We start from the raw sequence: 23,509 nt of genomic DNA, 5'->3' as shown, positions 1-23,509 counted from the left end.
TGAGGAAGCCATGATAAATTTTCATCAATAAGAATTCCTAAGAATTTTATTGACTCATTTTTTTCGATTAGTTTATCATCTAAAATTAAATTTGGTAATTTTAAGGGAAGGTTTTCCTGTTGTGATTTTTTATGGAATAGAGTATACTTTGTTTTATCTACATTGAGTGACAGTTTATTAGCCTTAAACCATTCATTGACATTCCTTAATTCATAGTTCATGTCAGAGTAAAGTTGCCTAATGTCACTGTTCGATAAGAAAAGATTTGTGTCGTCAGCAAACATTATCGCGTTAAGTTTTGCTGAAGCATTATGCAAATCGTTTACATAGATCAAGAACAGCAAGGGACCAAGAATTGACCCTTGCGGAACTCCACACATAATTTTTAGTTCACCTGATTCCTTATTAATAACATATTGTTTTCTTTCAGTGAGATAGCTTTTTAACCAATCATAGATTTTATTTATTACTCCATAGTGTTTAATTTTTTCTAAAAGAATGAGGTGATCAACCGTATCAAATGCTTTTGATAGGTCAATAAATAATCCTAGAGTAAAGTTATTGTTTTCGAATCCTTTAGTAATTTGGTCTACTATTTCAATTATTGCGTGTTCAGTTGAATGGGTTTTTCGAAAACCAAACTGATTTGTGTAAAATAAATTATTTTCATTAAAATGGTTATAAATTCTATTATAGATTACACGTTCAAATAATTTGGAAAATACAGAAAGTACTGATACAGGTCTATAATTAGAGATTTCTGACTGATCATTGTTTTTGTAAATTGGGCATACTTTTGCCAACTTTAGTGCTTCAGGGAAAATACCTTCATTAATTGAAAGTTTTATAATATGAATCAAAGGTCTGGAAATGTAATTTTTGTTTAAAATAACTATATTACTAGAAACGTCATCAAAGCCAGGTGATTTATTTTTTTTAAGAAAAGAAAAGGCTGTTTCATATTCTTTAAGAGAAAAGTCGCTATCGTGAAGTATTACGTCATTTAACGATTTAAGATATAATTGAAATGAGTTGGGTGTGGTTATAATTTTTTTAGCAAGGTTCGGGCCAATATTTGTAAAGTATTTATTTAACTCATTCGAGATTTTTAAAGGACAATAAATAACAGTTTTATTGGTATTTATTCTTTGAGGCAGTAAAGCCGTAGTTATTTTGTTTCTTCCCATTATATTATTAATTACATCCCATGTTTTTTTTACATCGAATTTGTTTTTTGTAAGTTCTTCACTATAATAGTTTTTTTTAGCTTTCATGAGAAGATTTTCGTAAAACCGTTTATACTTTTTGTATATCTTTTCATTATCTTCACTTCTTTCTTTCAAAAATTTATTGTAAAGTTTTTGTTTATTTTTTGAACATTTTATGAGAGTTTTATTCATCCAAGGATTTAGTATTGTTTTTTTTTTAATTATTTTTAATTCATATGGGCAGGTTTTGTTATATATATCAAGAAATATTTGTAGAAAAATATTAAAAGCTTCATCTGTATTATCACATTTAAAAACCTGATTCCACGTCTCTTGCTTTAGTTTATTAGAAAGATTATTCTTATTAATTGTTGATAGGTTGCGTTTATTTAGAGTTATAATTTTAGAATCCCCTTTGGATGTGACATTTAAAAGATTTATTTTAATGTATATTGGGAAGTGATCACTAATGTCAGTTTTAAAAATACCTGTCTCAAATGACGTTTCTATATAATTATTAATAAAAATATTATCGATTGCAGTTGCAGAGCTTTTTGTTGCCCTAGTTGGTTTATTTATAACTGGTAAAATATTATATTTGAAAAGCATATCAAAAAAAGATTTTGTTTTTGGAAATTTTTTATAAGTCAGAGCGTTTAAATTTATGTCACCAGCAATATACAAACTTTTTTTTTCTTTATTTGTATTTAGGACCGTATTTTTAATAAATTCTTCAAAACATTCAATTTTACCACTCGGCGGTCGGTATACGCACCCAATTACAATGTTTTTGTTTTTGTCACTAATTATTTCAATGAATAGACTTTCATAATTAAGATTTGATGAGCATAATTTATTTTTTATTTTGTATGAATATAACTCTAAAACATATATACCAACGCCTCCTCCGTTTTTATTACTTCCTCGCGGTTGACTAATTAGCTTATAATTAGGTAATTTGTAATTAGAATTAGAATCAAGTGTATTTTCATGCCAAGTCTCTGTAAGGGATATGACATCAAACGTGTAATTTATAATATTTAAAAATTCCTTAAACTTGTCAAAGTTTTGATTTATGCTCCTAATATTTACATGTAATATAGAAAATGAATTTATTTCTTTTTCCCCCTTAAATTCATAAGGATCAAAATACGGTGTTTTCATTAAATTCCTTTGAATTTCTTGAAAAATATTTGTGTTATTTAATAAATTGTCTTCAAAAGGGTCAAAATTTATATTTTCAAAACCTTGTTCAGAAACATTATTCGAATCCATTTTTAAATATAGTAAATATGAATGAATTTAACTATTAATATATTAATAAATAAACTATTCACCTTGAAATATTAAATTTTCTGTTCTTTCAGAGTTTTTTTGTTGAAATTCATGGACAATTAGTTTATTATACACAACTTTAGCATAATAACCATTTTGTCTATGAACTTTTGCCTTAGCAAATAACTCTTTTCGAACTTTTCTAGTTGTACTACAATAATCTTCATTAATAAAAATATTGGTACCTTTTAGCTTTGATGCGTTATCAGTGATCGTTTTTTTGTCCTCGTAGTCATGCAGTTTCATAACAATTGTTCGTTCGCGATTCTCGTTTGAAACTCCCACTCTATGCGCTCGTTCTATTTTGATTTCTCTTTTGATATTAAGATTTTCAGCAAATAATTTCCTTACTTTTTCTTTGGTTTTTTCCCAATCTTTTTCGTCTCTACTCTAAGGCAAAACATCAATACGCAAATTGTTCCTTCGATTTCGATCCTCTGCATCAACAGATTTTAGCTTTAGGTCGTTGTTGTCTGTCGAAATTTTTCCCTGTATTATCTTTACGCTGGATAACTCTTCTTTAACTTTACTAATTTTTTCATATACACTTTTAACCTTATCGTCGCAGTCATCTCTAACGAATGTCAAGCCAGCTTTGATATCGTCAAGATCTTTCCTTACTTCTTGAATGCTTTTTTGAACTGAATCAAACTTTATATTAATCATTTTAACTGTTTCTGTAAAGAACGACAATATCGTCTCTTTTTGTAAGTTCAGTAGTTCTCTCACCATTACCATTGAAACAACCTCAGCATTGCTCATTTTAATTTAATTTTGATTTAGATTAAAGTGCTAACTTGTTTTAAATGCATAAATTACTTGTATTATTTAGTAGAAAATTACTCTATAATTTTTTATTTAAAACAATTTAAAATAAAAAATTTTGTTTATTTTATATAACTATTTTCTTTTTTTTACGCTTCCATGAATTAATTTTAAAATATTCACATTTGTTATTTGCAATTTATAAATGAATTTATTATAAAAAGCCTTACAAAAAAAAAAAAAGGAAGGAAAAAAAACATAGGGTTGGGTGGGGCAAGATGACCCGTGGGGCAAGAAGTCTTTTTGCTTATGTGAGAGCATCATAGAACGGTAATGTTTTATCCCTCTATAATACTATTCATAAAGTTAAAACAAAATCGTGGAATAAAAAATGTTTTTAATATTGCTGAGGTATAGGTGAGGTTTAAATCGGTTTTTTACTTTTTGGAGTATTAGGTTAGTAAGTTGCTTCTAATTTTGAATGTTTATTGGATTTGCAATACTTATGCGATTAAGGTAAGAAATGTGTTGTTTTATAGAGAATTTATCCCACAATAGTATGTAGTCAAGAAATTTTATAACTTAGCAGTAAAATTAATTTTATTTGTATTAAACTTGTACTCACTACAGATGAGGCAAGATGTCCTCGGTTACGTGGGGTAAGATGCCCTCAAAGGGCTTCTTGCGTTGTGGTTTTACGGAATTTCTACCATTTTTAAAGTGTGTTTAGAACGGTCGAAACATGTTTCCATAGCGTAAAATTAGGTGACGTAATGTTTTTTTTCTAATGAATATTTAAATATTTTAGATGCGAAAAGCATTGTTAAATTATTTTTATTATGCGAATATTTAATTATAGCCATACCAAATTTATTACAAATTTAGTGTTGAAAGTTTGGGAAACATGAATTTGATAATATTTATACAATTTACATATAGATTATGATGCTAAAATGGAATTTGCGATTTTAAGAAATTTATCAAGAATGTGGAGGAATAAAATGAGTAAACCATCTTGTAAAAAAGTATTTTTGTTTATTATTTTTTGTTTATTTACCATAGGATGGCATAAGATTTATTACTAAACCGAATTTTTAGTGTGTATCATCCATAAAATATCTGCAGAGTTTTCATTATTCAAATTTATTGGTAAATTCATTATTCAATTTTATTGGTATTTAAAAAACGAATTGTTTTGATAGTTAGTGCGTGAGATTTTAAATTGATCAAACCTTAGATTGTTATATATAGAAAGGTCTTCAATTAAGTATTTTAATGGTGAAAAAATTGTAAAAATTGAGCAATTCTACTATAAGGTATACCATTATTTTGAGCATCGAAATTTTATTGAAGAAACTGTAATCAAATTTTGAGTTTTTTTTTTACTTAAAATGTCATAACTTTGTAAATTTTTATCGAAATATATACAACTTGGTATTAAAAGAAAGGTCTCACAAAGAGCAATGTATATATGTAAAGGGTGTAGAAAGGTGCGCCCTTTCTACACCCTTTGCATATAGGGATGTTTACAAAACCCTTTAATATGTTGAAAAATGTAGATTTTTTTAAAGAAAATATATTTTTATTATATTATATTTATATATTATATTATATATAGTTATATTATAATATTATATTACAATAATTTAAATTTTTTATTCGTATTTTTATATATGTTCTAGCATTACCATCAAATATGATTTGGATTCATTAGGACACATAGGTTGATAGGCTAGAAAATCTTTTAAGATCATTATTCAAATTAAAGATCATTATCTTCATATTTAAATGCATGCAATTTAGCATCAATAGAAAGATTTCCATGATAAACATGTTAAGAAAGCACAAGAGTGTAATACTTGGCAGCTTTCCACCACTCACACTTGGCCTATGTGTGAGTGGTGGAGAGCTCAAATATGATTTTTATGAAAAAAAAGAATATTAAAATAAAAAACAAATTTTACATACAAAAAACAAACTCTAAACTATATACAAAAAGACTATATACAAATATCAACTTCACAAATATACATACATATATATATATATATATATATATATTATATATATATATATATATATATATATATATATATATATATATATATATATATATATATATATGCATATATATATATGCATATATATATATATGCATATATATATATATACGCATATATATATATACATATATATATATATATATATATATATATATATATATATATATATATATATATATATATATATATATATATACATATATACACATATATACACATATATACACATATACATATATACAACTTCATAAATATATACATACATATTTACATATACCTATTAATAGGTGTATACAGATTCACTAATAAGTGAATCAACATATGCTTATTATTAAGTATATGTATAGTTATTGATAATTACATCCCTGATTCCTCTGCCAGGAAGTTTATATTTAAAATGATAAACTGCCCATATACAGGAGGCCCCTTTTGATTTAGACCCAGGTTGGCTTAGGTGCTAAACCAAGAAATCACTCCTTGACAAGCCTATATTTTATAAAAAGACTCAAGGGTTCTTAAAATGAAAATGAAAAACAAAAATATAAACGTAGTAAATAACTTACAGTGGCGGTCTTGGTTTTCACTATAAGCGCCAGATGGCAGTGATGACGTTGATTAAGCTGGTAAATTTAAAATTTGAAATAAGTTAAATAAAAATCAAAAAATATATTTAGTGTTTATGATCTAAATTTTAATCTGTTTTACCTTAATTTACAATTTATCATCCTAAGCAGTGTTGTTACAGCATAATATGTCTGGCAGATATGTCAACATAATTCTAAATATATTTTCTGCCTACATAAAATATGTCAAACATATTTTCTATTGACATATTTTTGACATAATGTTATGTTTGAATTTTTTCTGGTGAAATAAAATGTCACATATTTTCTATCAACATTTTTTTACATAATTTTTCGTCTGGATTATTTTCTGCTGAAATAAAATGTCAAACATTCTCTCTCAACATATTTATACATAATTTTTTGTCTGAATTATTTTCTGTCGACATAAAATATGGGATATATTTTGAGAAAATATGTTGTATTTTGAGAAAATAAGTCATATTTTGAGAAATATGTGTGACATATTTTCTCTTTCTTTTTTGCAATCAATTAAGTATTGTGAAATTTTTTAGGGAAGGGGTTCGTTTAAAAAAAAAAAAAGTAGTTTTGAACAGCAAATATATATCTTGCTGAATTTTTATACTAAAATAAGCCTGAAATAAAGAAGATTTAGTAAAATTGGTTAACTGCATCCGAATACTCCCCAACAATATGGACACAATAATTCATAGATTTTTTATTGAAAATCCTAAAAAACAATTGATATTTTCAACTATTTATCTTCTGCTATAATATATATATATATATATATATATATATATATATATATATATATATATATATATATATATATATATATATATATATATATATATATATATATATATATATATATGCAGGGTGTTAGCTAGGAATATATTTTGTACCACATTTTTGCAATATTGGGAATACTTATTTTTATTGTTGTACAAAATTTTTAAAATCAATGTATTAAAATAGTAATTGAGAATTTTTATTAAAATTGCCCTATTACTATTTTTATTACGATTTTTTTGGAAAGATTGAATTTTGGGAATTCTTTACCCATTAGGAACTCTGCTGTAAAAGCATTTAACCGCAATTGTAAACTAATAGATTTTTAGAAACAAATTAGTTAAAGAAAATAAAGTGTTTTAAGTTTAAACTTTTCATTATATTTAATTTTAAGTTTTAGTTTCATTAGTTTATAAACTTTTTTTGATGTAAATAATTTATTAATAAGATATTTTGTTTATTGTCAATTCAATTCAATATAACATAAAGTTTTAATGATGTTCGTTTAATTTATGAATATAAATTATAATCACGAATATGTTATCGGTAACTGATAAAACTCTTTATTGTTTAAAAACATTATTAAAGTTCATAAAATAAATAAGAAAAAATTTATTAACAGTTATTAAAACAAACAAAAAACCAACTGTAAAACTATAAGAAAATAAACAAATATTATGTTACGTTTTATGAAAAAAATATTTTTTTTTTTAATAAAATTTAGTTCTTATTTGAAAAAAAGTGATAAAAATGATTTTTCAAATAGGAACTTAGATTTTATTTGTAACTTTTGCTAAAACTGTCTCCATGATTTTTAACGCGTAAAGTAGATAACTTTATTTACAATGTGGTACTTAGCAATATAACTTCTAACAATACAAAATATCTTTGATGAGTTATCTGAGTCACTTTGAAATGCGTTTTCGTTATGCAGTGAAATCTCGTAACAAGGCCTGATGCGGCACCATTGGGCTAGCTAACGCCCTGATATATATTTATATATATGTGTGTGTGTGTGTGTTATTACATAATAACAACATATGATGGTTATTAAAAAGTAAAATTTAATGGTGTATTATTTTTAGAAAGTCTCTGAGGATGACATAACTGTAGCTAAACATTACCACGGTATTAAAAATGAATTCAGCAAACATTGTGCAGACTTTAATATAGCCGTTAATTGTCAGCAACATAGTTGATCTAGACTAAAAATTCATCATCAAGCCATCTGCACAGATGATATAAAAGATAATAAAGTAGGCATAGCTCTCCTATGCAAAATTGGTGAGTTTTATAAAGTAATCTCTGATAAATATTACTGTCTTGGAGGCTCAATAAAGAATCTCTATTGGTACTCCTAAAGCACTAGCTTAAAGAACCTTTAAAGGATTCTTAGGAACTATTTTACGTTCTTCTAAGAGCCAAACTTTAAAGCTCCTTATAAGAACCCTTGCTCTTTGAAGATTCTCTACAGGTGGTTTTTTGATACATTGGTTAAAAGTCAGAATGCATGAATTGGAAGGCAGAATATGTTGCCATACAAATTTGTTATATAAAATAGTGGAAATTGTTGGCATTTGTAAAAGCAAATTAGGGGAACCAGGAATGGGATGTAAGAACAAAGAAGATTGTTTTGAAAATTACCTAGCTTGTGGTACGTCTTTTAGCATGCTAAATTAATTTTTTTGAACTATTTTTCTTGAACAATGAATATTATTATAATACTCATTGTTCTAGAAAAATAGTCTGCAGGGATGACTCATAAAGGACTCCAATTTTAAAAGTCACAGAACCACTACTTTTTCTTGATCTCTGATGACAAGAAGTTCTAATATTGTTAAGATCCTTGCAGACAACTTTGAGGAAAAATTTCATGAGATTTCATAAATGGGAACCTTATATTTTCTAGCCAGGAGTCCTAGAATCCTTTGCCATTATTTTAAATAAGGACCTAAAAATGGTAAATGGGGGCCTAAAAATGTTAGTTCCTGTACCCTAAATGTACCCTAAATTTTACCATAGTAGTCTATTAGCTTCTCAACATATTTGAAGCTTGTGGACACCAAAAACCAAGAATAGGTTTTGGTTTTGTAACTTTCAAAGTTGGAGCCCTTTTTGGGACTTTGCATACCTGGTATTATATAATAATAAGATATAATGGTTGTTAAAAATAAAAGTGTAAATATTATATTTATTTTAGAAAAAGTCTCAGAGGGTAATGAAACTGTAACTTTCAACAAACTTCAAGCAGACTTTAATATGGTGATTGACTGTCAGAAATATAGGTGATCTACACTATCAAAAGATTCATCTGATATAAAAGATATTTAAATATTCATGTTATACTCATCTTTCCTCTGCAACATTGGTAAGTATGTAACTAATGTTTTCTTAATAATTTGTATTCTATTATACATCACTTATCCTAGGCTCCAATTTTGTTTTATCAAAGCAGACTTCAGTTGAATATTGGCCTTAGTTTATTAATACTAAAAGCTTCACAGCAAGTTCAAATTTTTACAATGTTTTAATTATTATTGTCACATTGAGGCTCTGAAGCCCTGGTTATATAATCATTTCATTGTTTAATTATAGATGATTCTTCATCCGCAACTCTTGTGCAGTTCCGTTGTGGCTATACTTTAACGAAATTTATTATGTTACTTATTTTAAGCAACAAAGAATGGAATTATGAAAAATATTTTGTGTTACAGGTTGTGCACCAGGACAAAATTTTGTTTTAATTTTTATACCTGAAAATGATGAAATTACATGGGGCTGCGAATCAAGTTTTTTTATTAATTGTTTTTAAAATATTTTTCTTTTTCTGCTGTATAAAATATGTAACTATTATATAGTTTTGTTTTGGTTTTTATTATTAGGCGTAGGCAATGTAGTTACTAATTTGATATAACCAGAATTTTTAAATTTTTATTAGCTTATAAGAACTTTTGATATAAATAAATATTTACTAAATGAAATTCGAAATAAACAATACTTGTTAAGGGGTTATTCTTAGTAATTTAAATAGTTTTAAAGATTAGAGAAGGTAAAGATTTTTTTAATATAGTTTTGTTTTAAATAGTTTTTTTAAATTTTTTATATCAGTATTGCAAATATCAATTCTTCGATATCATTGATAGAAATATCTTCAATAAATTTTATAAATTATTATTTTTATTTGCATTTTTATTGGTACATCTTGTTTTTAAAATAATATTTACAATTTTTTGAATATTTTTGTCTTGTTTTTGATAGATGGAGTTTGAATATGAATATATTGCATCTTGTGGAAAGATTCTTCAATCATAAGATATTCTCTTTGTGAAAAAGTTGTTTCTGATTTTTCACAAGGGATATTTTAAAGTTAGTTTAATATCTCTTGTGATTTTCATGTTGCGTCATCTTTTAGCAGTTAAAAAATATTCGATATTTCTTGGATATTTTAAACATTAAATAAGGCCTATTCTTTTTCACACGACAAACCCTCTACATTCTCAATTTTGCGGCTTTCTGTTTAATACTATCGATTTTAGCAGTAAGTAGTTAATTATTAAAATAGATTCTAATAGAATTCAACTTCTATGGTAATATCTGCATGAATGGGAAAAAAAAAGTCAAGAATCTAAATAGTTCAAAGATCAGTAAGCTTCTAGCTGAACTGTAAGCTTTACTATTCTAAGGTTCTAGCTGAGAATATTAAAGTCTTGGAGGTTCATTAAAGAATCTTTATTAGTGTTCTTTTGGTACTAACTTATTAAGAACTATTTCAGGTTCTTTATAGAGCCTAACTTTAAAGTTTGTTCTTAATTATAACCTCTGAGGTTCTTGGTCTGATTCCGCACGAAATAGTTCAGGTATTTTTCTTGAAATTTCCATCAATTAAAAGTGAGTTGATCAATCAAAATCATTACTTTAATTAGCCTTTTTCAAACCGCGTCAGAGATCTGGTAACTAATATTTACTTGAGGGGACATTTTTTTCAAGCGCAGTTTATGTTCAAAAATTGAACATAAACTGCGCTTGAAAAAAATGTCCCCTCAAGTAAATATTAGTTACCAGATCTCTGACGCGGTTTGAAAAAGGCGAATACATATATGTTGCAAAGTCAAACATAGGAAATTTGGCATTTTATATCAAACTTTAGAATTTAATCAAAATTAGAGAAACCACCTTCTGTCTCATTGTTGATTGAAGAAATGTTTCTAGTCTAGCCAGACTACAAATGACCTTTTTTTTCTCTTTAATTTTCGCTTTATCAATAAAAAGGTCCCGGTGAAGCTGCAGTCTTTGGTAATAAGGAAAATTGCCATTTTCGAAACTTTTAATGTATTCGATAAAGCGTTCAGTGCTACTAGATTCGATTAGAAACTCTTCCACTGTTTTTAAATGACAAGTGGTTTCAGTTGATTTAAATTTATTGTTGGCCATCTAATTTAATTTTTTCGTCCTTCGCAAGTTAGTCTAAATCCATCTTCTTAACAGATTCATTTGCCGCATCCAAAAGTGTTTTGGAAACAAGTCACCGTACGCAATGGTCAAAATGAAATTCGATTGAACTTTACTAAAGTTGACTTGTTAGATGTTGGATGCTTAAATCTTTTACGATATCAAAGATGATTCGAAGAAATTCTATTTTAAAAAAGATGTCGAAAACTTAGAAAGAAAAAAAAAGTTTGGCATTGCTTCCACTGGGTATTTAGAAAAGACAGAGTTGGTGGATCCTCCAGACGAACTAGAAATGATCCACAATAATAATAAAAAAGTAGTAATGAAATTAAACCGATTTTGAAGTTTCAACTTTAGTTGTAACAGTCAGAAAAAAATTTCGGAAACAAAAACAATTTAGTCCGAAGTTATTAAAAAGTTGCTTAGCTTCTTAGCTGTTGTCTAGTCTTATTCTGGAAACAAATTATGTTTTTTAATAATATTTTGCGCAATGTTCTTGTATATTTTGTTAACAATTGTATAAACTGTGTTATATATTAAAGTTTATAATAATGTTATGTGTTACATAAAGTTATGTTTTTATGTTTATGTTACGCATTTGTGATGTTTATGTTATCAATATGTTAACACATTACCTGCTTTTTAGTTGCCTATTTTTAAGTAAATGTGTTTGATAATCCAGTTTTAAGTACCTGACCCGTCTTCTTTTTGGTCGGGTGTTTATAACCTTACCTACGTGTTATCCAGTGGTGGATTAATACTATTTGGGGCTCAGGCTTTTTTTTTTGGAGGCTTCTCTATATGCCTAAAAATTAAAAAAATGTTCTCTTTGCATTTTTGGGCCTCTAAAAGTGCAGTGTCTGGCGCTAGAGCCTCTTTAATCTAGCAGTCTTATCCGGTTTTTCCTTAATGTTTTAACTAATAACCCGTTTTACGGTTTCTTTCTTCTAGTATATTAATATTAGTTATGTTTATAATTAATTTCTTTTTATTGTAATATTGTTATTTTGATTAATGATTGAAATTATGTCTGAGAACTGAAAATCTTATTGAACAATTTTTATTAGATATATTGTGGACCTCAAAAATACTAGAAGTAAATTAAAAAAGAAAATTCTTAAAACAAAAATCATTTCAAGTAAAATTTTCATGTAAAAAAATTGCAAGCGATAAAACAACTTAGTTACTCAGTAGAAAGTGTCCCTCAAGAAGTTACTCAGTAGAAAGTAATCCCTCAAGAGTTTCAATTTTTATCAGGCTTAAACGCACATAAATAGATAAAATACAGTTGTAATAAAAAATGAATTCCATAATAAAAATCCAACAATAAAAAATTAAAATACAAAACTTATAAAAAACTTAACACTTTTTTAAAAACGTCTTGTAAAAACTTAACTAAATTTTTTATAAATAGGACAACAAACATCAGCTTTTAGCTTGTCATTATTCATCTGCTTTAACTTCTCTTTGTAAGAACCATTGAATATACGAAAAACTTTTTATTGACGCTGAACTTTATTTGTAAATACTTTAACATTTTACACAGCGAAAATTTTTAACTCTTGTTTTTGATTTTTGACAGATTTGTTCTCGTTGAAGCACATTTCGATGTTGAAAGATCGATAATAAAAAGTTAGATATATATAGATATATAGATATATATAGATATATATAAGTTGAATTTAATAAACTTTTTAATAATATACTTTGATCTATCTTATATTAGCGATATTTCGCTAACCTATTGTGATCAGCTTCATGAGGTATTGACATGTATATTATTAAAAAGTTTATACGCTGCCTTTTTATTAAATTCAACTTATTTATATAACCGTATAACAAAAATATGACAATCAAAGATTGATTAATAAAAAAAATATATAGTGTTAAATAGATTAACTTTTTAAAAAGGTTTTTAAAAGCAAATGATATACCTTTTAAAATCATAGCTAACTGCCAAGCTTGTGCCTCATTCTTATCTCTGTAAGATTTTGAAATCTGTCTTCTTTGCATCTCTGTAAGTTTTTTAAACCTTCTGCCTTCCTTTCATTTCTGTTAGTTTTTTAAAGCTTCTGTCTTCTTCGCATCTCTGTAAGTTTCTTAAACCTGCTGCCTTCTTTTCATCTGTGTATTATATATGATAGTTTTTTAAACTTTCTCTCTTTGTCTTATATCTGTAAGTTTTTAAACCTCTCGTCATCTGCAAGTTTTTAAAACTTACAAAAATCTCTAATCTATTTATCAGTAATCTGTTATCTGTAAATTTTAAAAACCTTCTGTTGTCTTCTTGTCTTTGTAAATTTCAAAACCTTATTCTTCTAATCTCTGTATGTTTTAAAATCGTCTTCTTATCACTATAAGTTTTGAAACCTTCTGTCTTCTTATGTTTGTAAATTTTTAAATGTTCTTATCTCTGTTAGATTTGAAACCTGTCTTCTTCTCATCTCTGTAAGTTTGTTTAACCTCCTGCATTCTTTTCATCTCTGTAAGTTTTTTAAATCTTCTATTTTCTTGTTTTATAACTCTATTCTTTGCTTTCAATTTACTTTTTTACTATTTTATAGACTTAAAATTTGAAAAGTGATTACTTGCCAACATGTTGAATGTTTTTTGTATTTTTTAAAAAAATAGATGTATTTAGTGTCTAACTTGCCTGTAATTTATTAAATGTATCTCTTGGTGTTAGAAGTCAAAACTCTTTAAGAAAAATAAGTTTTCTTTTGCAAAAATTATTATAAACTATTACTTCAAGAGTTCCAGTTTCAAGGGTTAAAGTTTCAAAAAACAACAGCTAATACACACAAAAGACTTTGTCTAATTTTTAGTTATCATGACTTTAAGATCATCTATGGTGGTTCTATATCATCTATATTTTGACCTTTTCGCCAAACCTTGTAACTTTTACAGATTACAAGGTTTGACAAAATGGTGCAAAATATTCAAAACTTTATTCTCTGGATTTTCTTTTTTAATACATTGCTTACACACCTTATGAAAAAAAATAAAGCCTTTTTCTTATGTTTTTGAGCAACTAAAAATGCAGAACACAACCAATTACTTGCAAGCAAAACAAACCCAAGACTTTTCAGCATTAATTGTTTTGAATATTTCATCAGAAATATTTTCACACTTTCTATGAAACCATTCAGTACACACATCACACTGCACCATGTAAAGAGCCGGGTTCTTTGCATGATACCATAACCAATGCGATCGGCACGGAAATTTCTAAAGTAATTATTTTTTCTTTATTAAAAGGTACTACTGATGGGCTAAGTGGAAAAGCAGCAAAAGTTTTGTTTTTTATAGATTTAAGAAAGTGGTTCCTAATCTTTTTGCTGTCTAAGGACAATGTTCCAATGTCAATTTTACTTAGGATGTTGAATGCATTGGCTATTGCAAAAACACCACAATCTACCCCATTAGTTTGTTGCTGACATTTGCGTACGTGAATCGTTAATACTTTGCCTTTTGTTTTATAAATATTGCATATTTGTTGTTTTACATGATCTTTTACTTGTCCATGAAAGAGGCTATCATAGTAGCAGATGGTGTCCACTGGACAATTCACATTTGAAACAGTGATCCAATGATGTTGACCAGTATATAAAACTTGAATAAAATTACCCTTCTCCTCTTTAAACAAATATTTTTCCCCTAAGATTGTATCCTGAAATCCTAATTTAAAATTAAATTGATTTTGGAGCATTTATACTTAAGTCTGTTAGCATTTCGTTGTTTTCAATAACATTAATTTCAGCTTGTGGCAAATTTGAGCGGTTGTAGTTATCAAGTGTAATCCATTCAACGCTACATTCTTCTTTCACTGTTTCCATGTTTAACTCATGTGGCAAATTTAACAGGTTGTTATTGTTGGTAAATGTACTCCAAGAAACACTATATTCTTCTTTCTCTGTATCAACACTTTCACATGTTTTTTCTTGTACTGTTTCAAAGGGTAATTGTTGTTTTTTATCGGTATTTAATGCAAAATTTCTTAACGATCTTAGATTTTCTGCACCTACCCCATGCCGCCCTGAAAAGATTTTACGTTTTTTACGTATGGGAATATTTATACTTTGAAGCTTACGCTTATTTTTCTTAAGAACTGGTTGTAAGTGAATACCTTGTTCATTTGGAATACATTTGTCAAATAGGTTTTTGATTGTCTTTAAAATGCTTATACTTTTTTCCAATACCTCCTCATTATCAATAAGAAATGAGTCATTACTTAATTGTTTGGAAAGATCTCTAAACACTGCAGCCTTACTGTTAAACCATGTTTTTTGTTTTGGTAGTTCCTCTAATTTTATTTCCCTATCATTCAATTCTTTATTTTCTATTTCTTTATAAGTTGCTGATTTATAGTGGCAGATGTTGTTTTTCCAGCAAATGCAATTTCATCATCCAAGTTCAAAAATGGTGAGTTTATGTACAGTTTTGATAAAGTATACCAATTCCACGATGGATATTTATTAAAAATGGCAAAGAAATGCTTGCAAAGATAACCAGTTGTTTTCCAATCTTCACAAGTGCAATTGGGCATAGAAACAGAATCACCAAAAAATAAATGATAAAACTCGCCTGAGTTTGTAAAAGACGCACATGTAAACTTACCAGGTTCTCTAATTGAAACTCCAGACAAGTCAATATGTTGTGCTAGAGAGATTTTTTGCAAGCAATGCTTTACAAATTGCCGTGGTCTATTATGCAAAAAAGATGGCAGGTAAGAACTATACTGACGATAGTTTCCACTAGATCTTGTATTAGTTTCACAGTATCTAGATAGATAAATTTCTGCTAATACAACTTTTTTAGTCATTACAGTCACAAAATCAACTCCTATATCAACAGATGGATTAAATATTATTATTATATATTAAAAATAAAGTATGTATATAAAACAGTGATCCTCCTAATTATTCCATGAATTATAAAATATATAAGTAAAAATGGTACCAATAAAATAGTAAACAATGAAATATTAATAAAATTTATTGATTCAAAAGTCATGTATTAAAAGAATAAAAGGATAAAATAAAAAGAATATTCAAAAAGTACCTATTGTATAAATCTGGAAAATATCCTTCGATAAGTACTGTTAGCATTGAAGATAAGGATGAATTTTGGTACTTTTTTAAGTAGGTATGTTTAAACATTTCATTTTGCCGTTCAACCCCATTGTTTGTATTAATACTTACCATTAATCTATCTTTACGATAAAAATATGCCCATCTCTAATAACACATGTAAATCCAAGTAAATGTTTTATAGTTTATAGATTGTTATACATTTATATATTTATAAAAAAATCTTACTTTCCCTTTCAACCCCCAGCTTCTATTATTACTTACAATTAATCTTTACAACAAATATATGACATATATGTAAAGTTAGTAGGGTGAAATGTTTGGCGAAATGAAAAAAAAAGAAAAAAAAAAAGGTGAAATTATAGGGGAAAAAAAAAGTAGAAATCACGATGTAATAATTTTCATTTAGTAATATTCATGTGCTGGTATTAAAACTAATCGAGATCTTAGCTTCAAAATATTTACTTTTATTTTTCTCAACCAATATGCTGGTTAAGGAAATTTAATGTCAGATAAGACAGTATAAAGAAAAGTGTGTACCAAAAATTTTAAGTATCAGAGTAATTTATTTATTTAAAAAGTTATTTAAAATAAAAATTTTTAGACTAGCTGCTACTTTTACTATAACTTACTAAATAACATAATTTTTTACTATAACTTATAATCATATAAAAATAATCAAATATTCTATAATAAATTATATCAAAAAGACTCAAACTCAATGTGATTGTAATATATTATATAAATGTTAAAACTATTGAATTTTGTTTCCATCTATATATATATATATATATATATATATATATATATATATATATATATATATATATATATATATATATATATATATATATATATATATATATATATATATATATATATATATATATATACACATACATATATATATATATATATATATATATATATATATATATTAAAAAGTTGTTTTTTCAACAAACAGCACCTTGTTGTAGCACAAAGTTGTAGCAGCACAAAGTTGTTTTTTCAACAAACAGCACCTTTTAGTAAATTATTTTATTATTAAGTAAATTTATAATCAATAAAGTATACCAAAAAACCTGTTTTAAGTTTTTCCCACCCAAAACACAAGGGGAAAAAAACGCGCTTTCTTGCAACTCTAACTATTACATATCAAGATGCCATCTTTATTCAATGTAACCTAATGTTTAGGTATGTTATAATTACATACGTTAAAAAAACTTACATACTTTAAGAATAGCTAAACTGATAATAATTTAATGCAAAAAAATTAAAACCTCAATTTGTGGCAAACACTGTTTTTCTAGCCAATTAACCATATTTTTGTGAATTGGATTTTGATAATGATTACTAGCTCTTAAATTTACCAATGCTGTATTTAAATCTTCATAAGATCGAGCCCTAGCAATCTTTCTTAACTTGCACAGCATTGCTACTTTAATTTCACTGCCACCATTGTTAACTTTGTTAAACCATCGCTCCCAAGCCTGTTCCCGATGAAAGTCACATATGAGAACTTGGCACTCTAAAAAATTCAAATTTATATTCAAAGATACTGACAAGGATAGGCCATACTTTTTAAATTTTTGATATTTTTTATGTACTAGGATACTAGAAGAGATGTGAATAATTTCAAAGGGCATTTGAAAAATGCCAGTTTTACTAAAAACTAATCAAAGTAGCACTTAACCCTTTTTTATATCACACTCTAGTTTAATTATCAATACACAATAAAAATAAAAATTTAATATACAAATAATATATATAAAACAGTGATATAAAGATATAAAAATATTTTTAGTAAAACTGTCATTTTTCAAATGTTGTTAAAAATTATTCATGTCTTTTCTAAAACCTAATAAATAAATAAAAATTATGTGTGCTCTCATATTCAAAATTTGAAAGGTATGACCCACTCTAATGATGACATTAGCAATAATAATGAAGAGAAAATATTTAAATATAAACCCATTACAATATAATCAGTTGTAGTAAAAATCATAGCTAACCTGGATGTAAAAATTCAATAGCATTAATTTCTTCTGCACAACAGTCAACCATAAAGTAGGCAGGATTCCAATTGGGATTCCACTCTTTTAGTTTACCAAGAGCATTTTGAATATTTAGTGATGACTCTCCTTCACAAACAAAGGTACCCACTGTTTGGTAGTCCACATTTGTTTTTACAACAAGGAAAAATAGAGGCAAAGAATATTTTGTGGTTTTATAAGTAGCATCCAAAAGGGTAATTTCGTTGCCGTACTTTTTCAATAACCTTTGCATTTCTTCACTTTGATAAACAAACAGAAAGCTATCAGATGAGGCCTCTACAAAAACCTCATTTGCATCATCACTATCACAATTTTTGACAGTTTCTATGTCATTTTCTTTCTTTTCATCTATATATATAAATAAATAGTAATTAGCTATATTTTAGGTGTTTTAGATTAGGGCCAGCTTTATCAATAGGCTAACTAGGCTGCAGCCTAGGGCCCCATATCATAATAGAGGAGTATATATATCCATCCCTGTTCAAGATCACAGTGCAATAGTAAAAAATAAACAACATGGCTTTCAATAACATTTTAATTTTTCATTAAATATTTGTCATTGAAAAAATGGCTTATTTTTTTTCCCTCAAACTGCTAATATAATTTAATTTGAGAACTGAATTAAATTTTGGTATGATTGGTAACTAAAAATGTTGATTTTTTAAATATAAAATTGTTTGATTATATTAATATATCTGTGTAGGTAAAGAAATTGAGCAATTATTTTTAATACATATAATATAAAATTATGACATACTTTTTAATATCATTCCTTTAGGACGAAGAAAAAATCTTTGTCTAGGATTTTGAATTTTCCACTGTTCTATTTTTTTTATAAGACACTCTTGGTCAATACTTGAATGCCTTTTCTTTTGTATTGCATCAAGCATATAATTCCAAATAATTTTATTTGATGGAGAAAACCTTTTATTTGATCTGGTTGGACAAACACTATTTTGGAATATCTCTTTGGTCACAGTAACTTCCAATCTTATTCGCATTTCATCTATACTTTTAATAACGCCAGCAGATGCAAATATTTCATTTTTTAATCTTTTATCTATTGGCTGGGATATACCAGCAACCTGAATACATAAAATTAAAACATAAAAAAAATAAACATAAAAGAAATGTTTATATCATTTATTATAAATTTATAATTATGAAGAGAATTAAATTTAGATTCTACCGCATTGATGATGATGAAAGCCATCATCATAAACTTATCAAACTCAAAAATAATTATAACTCAATTGACTCTATTTAACATAAGGTACGAAACCCTTATTATTAATTGTATAACACATTATTTGTCATATACTATACTATTTTCCAGATTGTTGCTATCTAGCTAATCTAAATGTTCTAGTACATGCCAATTTGGCAGCCCTGAAACAGAGGTACCACGCTTGCCAAAGAAGCTAGAGATCCGTGGTTCAAAGCCATCTCTAGGCAAATTTTGCAAACATCAGTAAGAAAGGAAGCAATAACTGCTTGTTAAATGATATTGCGTGATGCTTTAAGATAAGAAGATTAGGACTTCTTTGGGCACCTATCATTTGAAAAAATGAAATAAAAACCTCATATTTTAAATAATCAACGCAAAAAGCCTGACACTAAGCTCCATTAGACCCAGATTACTTAACCTTATATTTTATCTCAGAAGTGACTTTTAGAAAATCTTTAACAGTGTCATCAATAAAGGCAAATCAGGTGTGATACTGTTTTAATTACCTCTATCAAAGATAAGGCAGAACTATTTGCAAAAATACTTTTCGTCTAATACATCTCTTGAGTCTAATGATCACACTGTCATTCCAGAGAAACAGGTGAATCCATTAGTAGACATAATTACTCCTGCATCCATTACAAAAGTTATTTGCTGCTTAAAGTGTTCTCCAGAACTCTCTCCATTAAACAAGTACTTAACTGAACCTGATTTTCCTGCCTGCTAGAAAATAGCATCCGTGGTTCCAATCTTTAAAAACTCTGGAGAAAACTCTGACCAATCTAACTACTGTCCAATCAGTATTTTCTATTATTAGCAAGGTCTTTTGATCTTTAATTAACAAACTTCTAATATTTCATCTTAAGTCTGAAAACATATCTTTTAAATGTCATTAGAGAAAGATTCTACTATGCATTAGATGGAGGCAGGGAGACATATATCAAAAGGTCTTGACATATGAAAAGCTTCACTAAGAACACATAAACTGTATATTATTAGAGTACATTTAAAACATGTAAAAAGCAAATTTAATCATAATAACTTTATGTATAGCTATTTGAACTAAACTTTAAACTGTTTTAGAAAGTAATAAACTTAAAATCAAGCTAAAGCTTACATCTCCAGTAAAGTGACCGTTATGAAAACATTTAAAGGAAAGAAAATGGAAAACATTCTTTTCCCTATTTCCATATTCCCGCATCTTTTTATAGCGTCTTTTATACATTTAGAGGATTGCGCTCTTTTCCATTGAGTATCCTCAGTATTCTAAAGCAAAGTTAATTTTAAAAATAACAAAGTTATATTATTTACATTTTATTATAACAAAATATATTTTTTATTCTTTGACTATTTAATAGCTCGTATATGAAAAAAAGTAACAACAAAGAAATACAAAGTTACACTAAAACTTGGAAACTGATAAATTTCTTTAATTTTAATTTGTGAACTGCAATTAAATTTCTTGGTGTCCTGAACCATTACATAGTTTTTGGAAAAACTGTGATCTGATTTCTATTAAAATTATTACAAAATAAAACACTATATATTTAAATACATAAATAGTATATTAAATAGATACTTGTTTCATTTTTTGTATGTGAATTTACACACTCTTTAATTTGTTACACCCAATCTATGTAAGAAATTGATATAACAAAAACAAAATCACCTTTTTTTCATTTGAGTGCATTTTATATTTTTCCTTAAAAGATATTTTCCTATCTTTACCATGCATGCAATCAAGCACTTTACTGCCTAAAACCATGAAAGGAGTACCATTAAATGATATTGCATCATCTTCCCATCTAATTTTGTGGTGTTTTGCAGAAGAATCTTTAAAAGTTGTAACAAAATACTGTTTGTAATAATAATAGCTCATTATTCAGGAAAATTAAGAGACTGAATGCTACAACTCTTTAAAATTGTCTTACCGATATTTCCAAAGTTTTTAGCAGCAGTATAACACGAAAATTTTGATACTGTCTCAGTTTCATATCTTTGTATCAAAAGAAGCACTTCATCATATGTTTCTGCAGTTACCCAACATCCCTCTTGAAAAATATTAGTGATAAAAATTAACTTGTGACAGTAATAAACAAACTTATACTTCAAAAAGTGCGTTGGTAAATGATTTGTAAATATTTGTTTAAATATTTAAACAAGTTGTACAAATAACCTTACATAACATATTATCATGATTTTAATATTTAATTAAAATATCTTGCAAATCTTACCTCTACTTAATGTTGTTTTTTCTAGTAAGTTTAAATTATTTACTTCGGATAACTTGTCATAAGATAATAAATTATTTTCCATTTTGAGCTTTAATATTTAATCCTTTACGTTAAATCAATGAAACAAGACAACGTGTTATGAGTATTGATTATATCATAAATTAAATTATAAATGCATAATTTAATTATGTTAAATCTGTCCTGGACACTTTGCGGGACAATTGCGGAACAGTTTACGGGACCTAATTTTACGCTATGGAAACATGTACTAACCGTTTAGAACATCAAAACGTTTACTAATTTAGTTATTGGCAATGTTTATATGTTGGTTTATATGTTGATAACTATTATATATATTTATAAATAGCTTTTTAAAGTAATTTTATATATTAAGTAAATGTTATAAAATGCGATGCATATTTGTAAAACTTTTACAAATATGCATCGCATTCAGCTGAATGAAGTTGTATTAATATAACTTCATATATTACTACATGCGCATAATACAATTTTTAATAAAAGGAGCTGTGTTTAGCATGCAACATCATATTAATAATTGCAACATCGTGTTATTGTTAATAATCTTGAGTAATTTTGTATGTACATGTAACTTTAGTAAGTTCTTATTTAACTCAAAGAGAGTTAATTTATAGATGTTATGTAATGTATAAAATAATAATGAATTGAATAATTATATAATACTGTGTATGTATTTGTATGTTTATATAATCAAAATTTTAAGGTTTTATTATTTCTTTAGATACATATTTAAATATTACAAATAATGGTGAGAAATTATGTCCGAAAAACACGGAGAGGTGCAACAAATGATAGAATAAAGTCAGCATTAGATGTAATAAAGATGGGCTGCAGTCTAAAGAATGTTGCATCAGAATTTAGTATTAATAAAAAAACATTACAACATCGAGATGGAAAAGTAAAAGTAGCTGGTGGTTTGTCTCTGGGTGGAAACTTTCCTGTTTTTAGTAAAGAATTTGAATTAAAGATTGTTACACAAGTTCGGATTATGGAAACAGCATTATTTGGCTTGACAACAATCGATGTGCGTCGCCTAGCATATGATTTTGCTAAACAAATGGGAATCGATTATCCTTTTAATAAAGAGTCAAAAATGGCAGGAGTGGATTGGCTGCGAGGATTCATGTCTCGCAATCCACAACTTTCTATTCAAACTCCACAAGCCACCAGTATAAGCAGAGCCATTGGCTTCAATAAAAAGTAAATCAGTTTTTTTCAGTATACAAGTCATTATTTGAGGAACATAAGTTTTCAGCCAAACAGCTCTGGAATATGGATGAAACTGGAATCACAAATGTCCATAAGCCAGGAAAAATAATTGCAACGAAAGGCAAACGACAAGTTTCGAAAATAACTAGTGGAGAAAGAGGTGCTACTGTGACAGTTGTGTGTGCAATGAGTGCAAGTGGCACTTATGTCCCACCCTTATTTATATTTCCCCGTAAGCGAATGACTGATAGGCTGGCTGTTGGTGCACCTTCAGGCTCAATTATTAGAGTTAGCTCCAGTGGATGGACTGATTCATCTTTATTCATTGAATGGTTAACACATTTTGTTGCTGTGACTCATGCATCTAAAACTAATGAGCAATTAATTGTAATTGATGTTCATCATAGTCACAAAACACTTGAGGCCATTAACTTTTGTCGTGACAATGGGATCCAT

At 27.2% G+C, this 23,509-nt stretch overlaps 2 protein-coding genes and 1 long non-coding RNA gene across 5 annotated transcripts; 1 reads left to right on the top strand and 2 right to left on the bottom strand.

Moving 5' to 3' along the window:
- Nucleotides 1–4,131: 4,131 nt before the first annotated feature.
- Nucleotides 4,132–9,745, top strand: LOC136087323 (uncharacterized). 2 transcript variants are annotated; one of them, XR_010641719.1, is made up of 5 exons: nt 4,132–4,333; nt 4,407–4,457; nt 7,836–8,404; nt 8,951–9,118; nt 9,346–9,745. It is a non-coding gene; the product is annotated as an uncharacterized LOC136087323 (long non-coding RNA). The 2 variants fall into 2 exon arrangements; XR_010641718.1 differs by lacking the exon at nt 4,407–4,457 and having other exon boundaries at nt 4,134–4,333; nt 9,346–9,742.
- Nucleotides 9,746–12,440: 2,695 nt separating this feature from the next.
- On the bottom strand, nt 12,441–19,428 carry LOC136087321 (uncharacterized). Its single transcript, XM_065809747.1, has 5 exons — nt 19,101–19,428; nt 18,302–18,691; nt 17,570–17,817; nt 16,261–16,436; nt 12,441–15,980 (listed from the first exon to the last, which is right to left on the bottom strand). Exons 1-5 carry the CDS (start codon nt 19,342–19,344, stop codon nt 15,539–15,541), a joined length of 1,500 nt encoding a protein of 499 aa, XP_065665819.1. The 5' UTR covers nt 19,345–19,428; the 3' UTR covers nt 12,441–15,538.
- On the bottom strand, nt 19,287–21,940 carry LOC136087322 (uncharacterized). Of its 2 annotated transcripts, XM_065809748.1 has the most exons (6): nt 21,806–21,940; nt 21,503–21,622; nt 21,241–21,404; nt 20,973–21,083; nt 20,689–20,837; nt 19,287–19,428 (listed from the first exon to the last, which is right to left on the bottom strand). In XM_065809748.1, exons 1-6 carry the CDS (start codon nt 21,885–21,887, stop codon nt 19,404–19,406), a joined length of 651 nt encoding a protein of 216 aa, XP_065665820.1. In that variant the 5' UTR covers nt 21,888–21,940; the 3' UTR covers nt 19,287–19,403. The 2 variants fall into 2 exon arrangements, with proteins under 2 accessions (XP_065665820.1, XP_065665821.1); XM_065809749.1 differs by lacking the exon at nt 20,973–21,083.
- Between the last annotated feature and the right edge of the window lie 1,569 nt (nt 21,941–23,509).

The sequence above is a fragment of the Hydra vulgaris genome, chromosome 11 (assembly GCF_038396675.1).
Source record: "Hydra vulgaris chromosome 11, alternate assembly HydraT2T_AEP".
NCBI classification, from domain to species: Eukaryota; Metazoa; Cnidaria; class Hydrozoa; order Anthoathecata; family Hydridae; genus Hydra; species Hydra vulgaris.
The sequence above is the reverse complement of the archived record's forward strand: the minus strand, read 5'-3'. Positions and strand labels throughout refer to the sequence as shown.